At 45.7% G+C, this 12028-nt stretch overlaps 1 protein-coding gene across 2 annotated transcripts in view; it reads left to right on the forward strand.

The window, feature by feature from the left end:
- Positions 1-11786, forward strand: part of PXN (paxillin) — a 63749-nt gene extending 51963 nt beyond the window's left edge. For both annotated transcript variants that reach the window (XM_077294712.1, XM_077294704.1), the window contains 2 exons: positions 8257-8405; positions 11201-11786. In XM_077294712.1, the coding sequence (XP_077150827.1) occupies positions 8257-8405; positions 11201-11467 (416 nt within the window). In that variant the 3' untranslated portion in view covers positions 11468-11786. The remainder of the gene's footprint in view (positions 1-8256; positions 8406-11200) is intronic.
- Positions 11787-12028: the final 242 nt, after the last annotated feature.

Here is a 12028-nt window from a genome sequence, read left to right on the forward strand (position 1 = left end):
AGGATTCTTCGTGGGATTCCAGGGTGCTGGCCGGTCGGTTCCTGACAGGGGGCGCCCTGTCACGGCTGTGTCCAGTAGGTTTTCTCCCCCCTTTTCATCCGACCCTGAGGCACCACCACGGGGGTCGGCGGGCCCTACGGGTGAGTGTTGCAGGGGAAGGCAGTGAAGAGGTCCGAGCCTGCCTTCCTCAAGGAAAAAAAAAAAAAAAGGGGGTGAGGAAAGAGGCAGGTGGCGGCGGTCACCGTTACAGCCTCTACACCGCTAATCGGTGCATGGGGGTAGCGGCGGCTACGCTACCATCACAGAGGCGCTAGAGCATAAGCGCCGCAGGTCACCGCTGAACCGCCGCCCAAACCGGAAGCACGGGCTCGGGCGGAACGTTGGAACGCGCGCACAGGCGTCCCCACTAATATCCTCCCTATAGGAAGCCTGTGCAGCGAACCGGAAGTGACGCGCGCGCATGCGCAGATGACCGCTTCTGCCGGCGGCAAGTTTAAAAAACAGCGTTCTCAACAGAGAAAACGTGGAAAACCCTCTCTTTTGGCAAACGCAGTGCGGAGCCACTATGAGCGGCAAAGAACCACAAGAGGCACAGGAATGTGCACAATCATCACCTGAGCAAGTACCGCGTCCGCGCTCACAACATCAGCGCAAGGGGAACGCTTCATCCCAACAACGCAGCAGCAGCGGACGATCAGGGTCTCAACGCAGCCGAGTCTCTGGAGGAAACACTCGGCCAGCGACAAAACCAGTGGATACAGTCCCGAGGCCAGAGACGGTATCTCTTAGCCGTAAAGGGTGAGTGATCCACGTGGAAGTGGTAACATAATACGAGATTATTTTTTCTTTTCTCTCTTAGGGAAGGAAATGTACAACCAAATCAAAACACAAAGTGTGTGCAATATGTTCGGAAGAGCTATCTTCCTCATGGGAAAAGAAGCTATGCGGGCCCTGCATAGAAAAAACCATCCAGGAGGAATCTCCGGCGTTCGCGTCAGACCTAAAAACTCTTATAAAAAATCAAGTGGAAAATGCCCTCAAAAGCATTAAAATTCCGAGGAAAAAACATAGATCAGGTCATAAGTCTCCCGAGTCCAGTATAGACGAATCAGAAAATGAAACATCTGACTCTAATGATTCATCAACATCCGGAACCTCCTCACTATCATCAGAGGGGGGACGCAGTTGCTTCCCCATCGAGGAGACGGACGCATTGATAAAGGCCATCAGAACAACTATGGGTCTGGTAGACGAACGCCCTAAAAGAACAGCACAGGACATAATGTTCAGCGGATTAGAACAAAAGAAAAGAAGAGTATTTCCAATAAATGAAAAAATTCATTCTTTGATCAAGAAAGAATGGAAGAAACCAGACAAAAAAGTACTCTTGACCCCCAAGAGAAAGTACCCGTTCGATGACCCAGCCTGCTCATCCTGGAGCAAGGCACCCAAACTGGATGTGGCCATAGCAAAGGCCTCTAAAAAGTTCGCCCTGCCCTTTGAGGACATGGGCACTCTGAAGGATCCAATGGACAAAAAGGCAGACACCTTCTTAAAAAACTCCTGGGAAGCGGCAGGAGGGGGCCTAAAGCCAGCCATCGCAGCCACATGCACGGCCCGTGCTCTGATGGTATGGCTTGAGCATTTGGATTCTCAACTAAAACAGAAAGTCCCAAGAGAGACATTACAAAAGTCAGTGTCCATAATGAAAGGAGCAGCAGCTTTTTTGGCGGACGCTTCGGTGGACTCGGCAAGATTGTCAGCCAGGTCGGCTTCCTTCTCAAACGCCGCAAGACGCGCCCTGTGGCTGAAGTGCTGGCCGGGGGATCTGCAGACAAAGACCAAGCTTTGTTCAATACCTTGCGAGGGTGAATTCCTGTTTGGGTCAACGTTGGACGACATCCTCGACAAAGCGGGAGATAAAAAGAAATCCTTTCCCGGGTTCCCCAACCAGTCATATAGGCGCTCCTTTCGGAACAGAAAGTTCATGCGCAGAAGACCTCCAAAAGGAAATAAAGACGGATGGGAAGACAGAAGAAACAAAAACAGGGGCTTCTTGTTCAACAAAACCCCCCCCTTCAGATAATAAAAAATCCCAATGAAGGTACTTCCCGGGTCGGAGGGAGACTAGCGAAGTTTCTTCCAGCCTGGGAAAGAATTTCAAACAGCCCTTGGATTTTAGGCATTATACGAGAAGGCCTCAAATTCAAATTTCGTGTCCCTCCCGGCAACTCCTTCATGGTAACGCCTCAAAAACAGTCACTCGAACAGTCAGCTCTCCAGAAGGAAATTCTGAGCCTAATCCAGAAAGATGTATTGCAAGAAGTTCCATACCAGGAAAGAGGCACGGGGTTCTATTCTCCCCTCTTTCTCCGGAAAAAACCGGACGGATCGTACAGAACGATCATAAATCTCAAAAAACTAAACAGTTTCCTGGAGATACAACATTTCAAAATGGAAACAATAAAATCTTGCGTGAGAATACTCTTTCCTCGGTGTTTCATGACTGTTTTAGATTTACGAGACGCGTACTACCATGTGCCCATACACAGAGATTACCAAAAATATCTCAGACTGGCAGTGAATATCCAGGGGGAGATCAAACACTTCCAATTCCGAGCTCTCCCCTTCGGGATAGCTATCGCTCCTCGAGTATTCACGAAAATAATGTCAGAGGTAATGGCCCACATACGGGAACAGAACATCCTAATAGTTCCCTATCTAGACGACCTACTCGTGGTAGGGAACTCATTTCAACACTGCGAACAACAGTTGAATCTGGTCATTACTTCTCTGTCGAGTCTAGGGTGGCTGCTAAACATACCCAAGTCCAAAATGGTGCCATCTCGGGTACAGGAGTACTTGGGGATAGTCCTAGACTCGAACACGCAGACATGTTATCTTCCTCAGGAGAAGGTACAAAAAATGACACAAGCCGTATTACAGCTGACGGTATCCCCAGTGACCACTCCGAGGAGAGCAATGTCCCTCCTGGGCTCTATGACTGCCTGTATTCCGGCAGTTCAATGGGCACAACTTCATTCCCGGGATCTACAATGGGAGACCTTAAATTTAGGCATATCTCTGCACGGAAATTTAGACGGGCGGTTAACTATTTCTCCAAATACAATACACTCCCTAGCATGGTGGGCAGACCCAGGGAATCTAGCCAAAGGGGTTCCTTGGGCGCTACCGACGGAAAAGATTCTAACAACAGATGCAAGCCCCTGGGGCTGGGGAGCACATATAGGCGATCAAGTGGCACAGGGAAGTTGGAACAAAAGTCAGGAGCCAGACTCTTCCAACATGAAAGAGCTGCTAGCGGTAAAACTGGCCCTAACACACTTCCTATATCTCCTGCACGGTCATCACGTAAAAGTGTTTTTGGACAACCAAGTAGTTGTGGCATATCTAAACCACCAAGGGGGAACCAGGTGTCGAGCTCTGATGGAGGTAACCCAATCCATCTTCCACATAGCGGAACACAGTCTAAAGTCCTTGACAGCTCTCCACTTAAAAGGCTCCGAAAACCAAACTGCAGACTTCCTGAGCAGAACGTGCTTAAAACAGGGAGAGTGGGAGCTCAACCAATCGGTCTTCGATCAGATCGTGAATCTCTGGGGCCTACCAGTAATAGACCTATTCGCGAACAGTCAAAACCGCAAAGTAGAAACATTCTGCTCAATCGATCCCCGGGGGAACCCTGTAGCTCTAGACGCTTTGACAATTCCTTGGAACTATCACCTTGCCTACGCGTTCCCTCCAATGTCACTCATCCCCTTAGTGCTGAGGAAAATTCGGGAGGAGAGGTCTACAGTGATACTAATAGCGCCATTCTGGCCCCGCAGAATATGGTTTTCTTGGCTAAGAAAAATGTCCATATCAAGTCCATGGGTTCTACCAGACACCTCGAAACTTCTGTCCCAGGGCCCAGTGTTTCACCCCAATGTGAAAAATTTACACATGACAGCGTGGCTTTTGAAAGGAGGTTACTAAGGGACAAAGGGTTCTCTCCTAACTTGGTGTCCACTCTATTACAAAGTAGAAAACCCGTAACCACTAGAATATATGGGAAAGTGTGGAAAAAATTCATATCAGTATCAGGGGCAGACCCGTCCGGGGAAATTCCTATTGGGAAAGTCCTTGAATTTTTACAGAAAGGCCTGGAAAGAGGTTTGGCTACAAGTACACTAAAAGTTCAGGTAGCAGCCTTAGCAGCTCTGTATAATCACGATCTGGCCAGAAATCGTTGGGTCATGCGATTTATTAAAGCCTCATCTAGGTCCAGACCCATTCCCCTCCACAACTCTCCCCCATGGGACCTAAACCTCGTACTGAACGCTCTAACCAAACCTCCCTTTGAGCCCCTGACAGAAGTCCCTTTAAAGATCCTGTCTCTGAAAACCACACTCCTAGTGGCCCTAACCTCAGCTCGCCGTGTCAGCGATATACAAGCGTTATCTTCATGCCCGCCCTTTACTCAGATACTTGATGACAGAGTCATTCTAAAAACTGACCCAGCTTATCTCCCTAAAATAGCGTCACAGTTTCACAGAACGCAAGAAATTTCCTTACCCTCCTTTTGTCCCAAACCTAAAAATGAGGGGGAAAAAACACTGCATACCCTAGACGTAAGAAGGTGTCTAGTTCGGTATCTATCAGCCACTAGGGAGTGCAGGAAGGATAGGGCTCTGTTTGTCTGCTTCCAGGGTCCACGCAAAGGACAAAAAGCGTCGAAAGCCACGTTAGCAAGCTGGATAAGAGACGCCATCGCCCTATCCTACTCATCCTGTGGGACAGCCATCCCAGAGAACATAAAAGCTCATTCGACCAGAGCAGTGGCATCATCCTGGGTGGAGAGAGCTGGCGCTTCAATACAACAGATATGTAGAGCGGCCACTTGGTCTTCCCAGTCTACATTTTTTAAGCATTGTCGCTTAGACTTGACTTCCTCTGATCCTACCTTTGGGCGAAGGGTTCTAGAGGCAGTGGTCCCTCCCTAATAGCTCTATCTATTCAAATCTCTCCGTGGTGCCATCATGGGGATAGAGAAAATGGTAGTTACCTGCCGATAACGGTATTTCTCTGATCCCATGATGGCACCCGTATATTCCCTCCCTTCTCACACACAGGTGTGCACTGGATAATGTACTAGTAATTCATTTTAGTCACGGTGCATCTATTAAGTTAAATAGGTTAAGTTTAATTTGCGTAAATATTGAGTTGCAGCTGAAGTTCTGTATAAGGCTCTGTAAACCAACTGATGTGGGAGAGAGGTACGCCCTTTTTCACCTGTAGGTTTCCTGTCCCTGGGGGCGGACCCCTCTCTCCGTGGTGCCATCATGGGATCAGAGAAATACCGTTATCGGCAGGTAACTACCATTTTTACTATTGATGCTGCCTATGCAGCATCAATAGTAAAAAGATGTAATGTTAAAAATAATTAACCTGCTATTCTCACCTTCCGTTGTCCGACGATGCGCGCGCCTGCCGGCAGCTTCCGTTCCCAGAGATGCATTACGAAATTACCCAGAACACTTAGCAGTCTCGCGAGACCGCTAAGTCATCTGGGTAATTTCGCAATGCATCCTGGGAACGAAAGATGGTGGCAGCCGCGCGCATCGGCACAGCTTCGCTGGACCCCGGCGGGTGAGTATATAACTATTTTTTATTTTAATTATTTTTTTAACAGGGATATTGTGCCCACACTGCTATATATTGCGTGGTCTGTGTTCTATACTGCGTGCTATATACTACGTGGCCAGTGTTGGATACTATGTGGGCTGTGCTACATATTACGTGGGCTGTATTATATATTACGTAGCTAGTGTTATATACTACGTGGCCTGTGTTACATACTACGTGGGCTGTGTTATATACTGCATGGCTGCTATATACTGCGTGGGCTGTTATATACTACGTGGCCTGTATTAACGCATTGGGTATTCTACAATATGTATGTATGTATGTATATAGCAGCCACATAGTATATAGCACAGGCCACGTTAGTATTTGTCTGCTATATACTACATGGCTGTTATATACATACATACATATTCTAGAATACCCGATGCGTTAGAATCGGGCCACCATCTAGTCTACTATATAATTGTCTAAGGGTCACTTCCGTCTGTCTGTCATGGAAATTCCAAGTTACTGATTGGTCGCTGTCAAACGGCCACGACCAATCAGCGACGGGCACAGTGCGGCCGCGAAATGGCCGCTCCCTACTCCCCTGCCGTCAGTGCCCGCTCCATACTCCCCTCCAGTCAGCGCTCACACAGGGTTAATGGCAGTGTTAACGGACCGCGTTATGCTGCGGTGTAACGCACTCCGTTAACGCTGCTATTAACCCTGTGTGACCAACTTTTTACTATTGATGCTACCTATGCAGTATCAATAGTAAAAAGATCTAATGTTAATAATAAAAAAAAAATAAAAAATCATTATATACTCGCCTTCTGTCGGCCCCCGCAATCCAGCCCAGGCCTTTAATGCTCCTCGCGATGGTCCGGTCCATGCATTGCGGTCTCGCGAGATGACGTAGCGGTCTCGCGAGACTGCTACGTCATCATCTCGCGAGACCGCAATGCACTCTTGGGACTGGAGCGTCGCGCCTGGATCCGGGGGCCGACGGAGGGTGAGTATATAACTATTTTTTATTTTAATTCTTTTTTTAACAGGGATATGGTGCCCACATTGCTATATACTACGTGGGCTGTGTTATATACTACATCGCTGTGCTCTATACTATGTGGCCTGGGTTATATACAGCATGGGCAGTGTTATATACTACGTGGCTGTGCAATATACTACGTGGCTGTGCAATATACTACGTGGCTGTGCAATATACTACGTGGCTGTGCAATATACTACGTGGCTGTGCAATATACTACGTGGCTGTGCAATATACCACGTGTCTGCTATAATACCGCGTGGCTGGGCAATATACCGCGTGGCTGGGCAATATACCGCGTGGCTGGGCAATATACCGCGTGGCTGGGCAAAATACCGCGTGGGCTGTGCTATATTTCTCTGCTGTATCTGTGCATCATGAATCGTGGTATGTGTTAAAGAGGAAGGGGGGCCCACTGAGACTTCTTTCGCCCGGGGCCCTCAAAAACCTGGAGCCGGCCCTGGCTTCACTGATTGGTCACGCCCGGTAGCGAACAATCATCACTGATTGGTCACGCCCGGCCGCGAACAATCAGCGACGGTCGCAGTCCGCCTGCAAATTGGCGCGGAATTTGAACCACTCTTTGCTAATTGGTCGCGGCCGGCCGAATCCTGTGTATAAATTGCATTATTCTGAAAACTTCATAAATAAACTACATACATATTCTAGAATACCCGATGTGTTAGAATCGGGCCACCATCTAGTGGTAAATATTTGTTGTAATACAAATGTACTGGGAGTAGGTTTGTTTGTGTCTTACCTGTCTCCTGCCCTGTCTAACTTCCATGGTTTAGCTGCCCATACGTTGATAAAATGTTCTTAGATTAAATTTGCATAAATGCTAACCCCTGCATAAATGCTTCCCCAGATCTCTCACAATATTACCTAGTTAGCAATCAATCAAACTAAGTTGAGGCAGCAGAACACAATAAATGTAGTGAACAGATAAACAAGTGTCCAGGCCTACATGGATCATAAACCACTTTGAAAAAAAGTTACTTGTCCTCACAGCATAAGGGGACAAGCAGAGTAAGTGGAAATGGCTATATACCATTATAAAAGCTTGCTAAGATGGCTAGTGGCTGGATACATGCAGTAATCATTTAAGTGAATCAGCAAGTTTTTGCTATGTGATCTGAAAATAGCATGAGATAGGGGTTAAAACACTTAATTCAATGATGTGCCAGTTATCAAGCTGCGTGCTGTTCACTTACACTGAAAGTTTTCTCACTAGGAGATTATCATTGCCAGGTCTGATGTGCACGTGACTTAGACTGGCTCTGCCCCCTCCTGTAATAAGGAACTCACGGTATAGACAATGTACATAGTGCCTGGTGTGAGTGTGGTTCGCTTTCTCAGCTCTGCTCAATTGCTAAATCGAAAACTGTCAGAACTGCTGTGCCCAGTAAACTAAGTGGTACATCATTGGATCCAGGGTCTCTTTGCCTACATTACGCTGTACTCAGATGAGCTAGAATAACCCTGCAGACCCGATTCCCTTTAAATCCAATGTGCTTCTGTGATTTTGTGTTTTTACCTGTATATGTATTTAATCAGTCTTATTTGGCTTGGATTTACAGGTTTCCATGAGAGGGATGGGAAGGCTTATTGCCGTAAGGATTATTTTGACATGTTTGCCCCCAAGTGTGGTGGCTGCACCCATGCGATCCTTGAGAATTATATCTCTGCTCTTAACACACTGTGGCATCCAGAGTGCTTTGTCTGTAGGGTAAGAATACTTTTGTCAAAAATAAGCAAAAGAACACTGTCATTTTTTATTTTTATTTTAACCCAGTATGGAAAATTTGAGACTGTAAAATGACATGCAACTACTTGGTCCCTGTTCTCTTCAATCAATAGATATTCCCTGAGTCAAGCACGCACGCACACTACAGCCACTTAATTTAGAGATTTGTTTTTTGGAGTTGGAGAGGTACCCAGAAAATCTGAAGGAAATGATGGAAACTCCTAGAAATAATTTTGTCCCATGATGCCACTTGCATTACGACAACATTGCTAACCCCTTACGTATATCTTAATTACTAAAGAGTAATCTTTTTTTTGTTTGTTTTTGTTTATCTTTTAATCAATACTGAACATGAAATTAAGAAACTTTAATATCTTATTCAAGAAATCTGCCTCCATTTCCCAATCCCCATAGAATTTTATAAGCACCTACTGCCATCTCCGGTCTCTTTAGGGGGAAATCGGTATTCACTGAACACAGATTTCACCCATGAATTCAGCGTGGATGGTCCATGTAGGAGGGGAGAGAAGCATTTTCTGAGAATATACAGGGTGGTCCAAAAGTAGGTGGACAGTATGTGTAATAGGGTTATGAAGTGGGAGATTTATCAAACATGGTGTAAAGTGAAACTGACTCAGTTGCCCTTAGCAACCAATCAGATTCCACCTTTCATTTTCCAAAGTCTGTGAAGAATGAAAAGTGGAATCTGATTGGTTGCTAAGGGCAATAGAGTCAGTTTCACTTTACACCATGTTTGATAAATCACCTGTATATTACAAGGTGGTTTTATTTTTGTGTGAACAATTTGATTTATGAAATAAATTAAATCGGTGATTACTTTTTAAAAGGATTGTCCAGATTTGGAATAAAGGTCTACATGACTGTAGACTTTTGAATCCTCACTGCGTGGACACGGTCTGAATTCTTTCTGGTGCTGGTGGCGAGAGCGAACAGTCATTTGACCGCAAGTGTTCAATCTGCATACAGAACCTTGCGAAAGTATTCGGCCCCCTGGAACTTTTCAACCTTTTCCCACATATCATGCTTCAAACATAAAGATAACAGATGTACATTTTTGGTGAAGAATCAACAACAAGTGGAACACAATTATGAAGTAGAACGACATTTCTTGTTTATTTAAAATTTTTGGGGGAAATTTAAAAACTGAAAAGTGGGGCGTGCAATATTATTTGGCCCCTTTACTTTCAGTGCAGCAAACTCACTCCAGAAGTTCATTGTGGATCTCTGAATGATCCAATGTTGTCCTAAATGCCTAATGATGATAAATATAATCCTCCTGTGTGTAATCAAGTCTCCGTATAAATGCACCTGCTCTGTGATAGTCTCAGGGTTCTATTTGAAGCACAGAGAGCATCATGAAGAACAAGGAACACAACAGGCAGGTCCGTGATACTGTTGTGGAGAAGTTTAAAGCCGAATTTGGATATAAAATGATTTCCAAAACTTTAAACATCCCAAGGAGCACTGTGCAAGCGATCATATTGAAATGGAAGGAGTATCATACCACTGCAAATCTACCAAGACCCGGCCGTCCCTCTAAACTTCAATCTCAAAGAAGGAGAAGACTGATCAGAGATGCAGCCAAGAGGCCCATGATCACTCTGGATGAACTGCAGAGACCTACAACTGAGGTGGGACAGTCTGTCCATAGGACAACAATCAGCCGTACTGCACAAATCTGGCCTTTATGGAAGAATGGCAAGAAGAAAGCCATTTCTCAAAGATATCCATAAAAAGTGTTGTTTAAAGTTTGCAACAAGCCACCTGGGAGACACACCAAACATGTGGAAGAAGGCGCTCTGGTCAGATGAAACCAAAATCGAACTTTTTGGCAACAATGCCAAACGATATGTTTGGCGTAAAGGCAACACAGCTCATCACCCTGAACACAACATCCCCACTGTCAAACGTGGTTGCAGCATCATGGTTTGGGCCTGCCTATCTTTCTCAGGGACAGGGAAGATAGTTTAAATTGATGGGAAGATGGATGGAGCCAAATACAGGACCATTCTTGGAGAAAACCTGTTGGGAGTCTGCAAAAGACCTGAGACTGGGACTGAGATTTGTCTTCCAACAAGACAATGATCCCAAACATAAGGCAAAATCTACAGTGGAATGGTTCACAAACGTATCCAGGTGTTAGAATGGCCAAGGGCCAAGTCACAGTCCAGACCTCAATCCAATCGAGATTCTGTGGAAAGAGCTGAAATCTGCTGTTCACACACGATCTCCATCAAATCTCACTGAGCTCGAGCTGTTTGCCAAGGAAGAATGGGCAAGAATTTCAGTCTCTCGATGAACAAAACTGATAGAGACTGGCAGCTTTAATCGCAGCAAAAGGTGGCGCAACAAATTAAGTTAAAGGTGCCGAATAATATTGCACACCCCACTTCTCAGTTTTTGAATTTCCACAAAAACTTAAAATAACCAATAAATTTCGTTCAACTTTACAATTGTGTTCCACTTGTTGATTGTTCAACCAAAATTTACATTTGGTATCTTTGTTTGAAATATGATATGTGGGAAAAGGTTGAAAAGTTCCAGGGAGCTGAATACTTTCGCGAGGCACATGTATTGAGTGAGGCCCGTGCATGTCTAGTCGGAATGTGGCTGGAATTCTACAAATCGCATACTTGCTGTCACGTGACCACCCACTTCCAAAACTAAACATCTCCTTTAAATTCCTTTATAACTGTAAAAAAAAAAAACCTTGAAGATTTTTATGTTAATCGTTCCAAAATTCTTTTTGTTCTCAGGAATGTTTTACCCCATTTGTGAATGGAAGCTTCTTTGAGCATGATGGTCAACCATACTGTGAGGTGCATTACCACGAGCGTCGTGGTTCACTCTGTTCCGGCTGCCAGAAGCCAATCACCGGCCGCTGTATTACCGCTATGGGGAAGAAATTCCATCCAGAGCATTTTGTTTGTGCCTTCTGTCTTAAGCAGCTCAACAAAGGAACCTTCAAGGAGCAGAACGACAAGCCATATTGCCAGAACTGCTTTATCAAGCTCTTCTGTTAGAGCACTGCACTGTACCTTGACCTTTCAGCTATGAGGGTGTGAGCGGCTCTTGGGCGCAGCCAGGGTGGTTGATAAACATATGGACTTTGGGAGAGAAGGAAGTAGGGAGACTGGGGATCCTTACACATTTCATATGTTTTTCCTCATTTCTTTGTAAGGTGCTGATCTGATTGTTGACCTCCTAAACTGTTCCCTTTAGGAAAGCCCTTTATCATTTCAGAGTTGTTAGTCCAAGGCTGCCCATGACTAGATCCTGTGAACTCCATGTCTTTTAAATGCCTTGTTGACTACATGGCGTGTTCACATTGTGCTGTGGGCTGTGCAGCACTTTAAAAGGAGACAATCTTGTATGCAGCAGTTGTATGCGTGTGTATTCGTATGGCTTCCACAGCTTAGGAAGGAGACGTCTGCCGATTAGAGAGTGAGAGGGGGGAATGACTCGCATCCTAAGGCCGGGGTCACACATGCGAGAAACACGTCCGTGTCTCGCATGTGAAACCCAAGCTCTGGCGCCGGCACTTGGGAGCGGAGCGTGCAGATCCATGTGTTCCTATGCGGCCG

Source organism: Ranitomeya variabilis, chromosome 1 (assembly GCF_051348905.1).
Source record: "Ranitomeya variabilis isolate aRanVar5 chromosome 1, aRanVar5.hap1, whole genome shotgun sequence".
NCBI lineage: Eukaryota > Metazoa > Chordata > Amphibia > Anura > Dendrobatidae > Ranitomeya > Ranitomeya variabilis.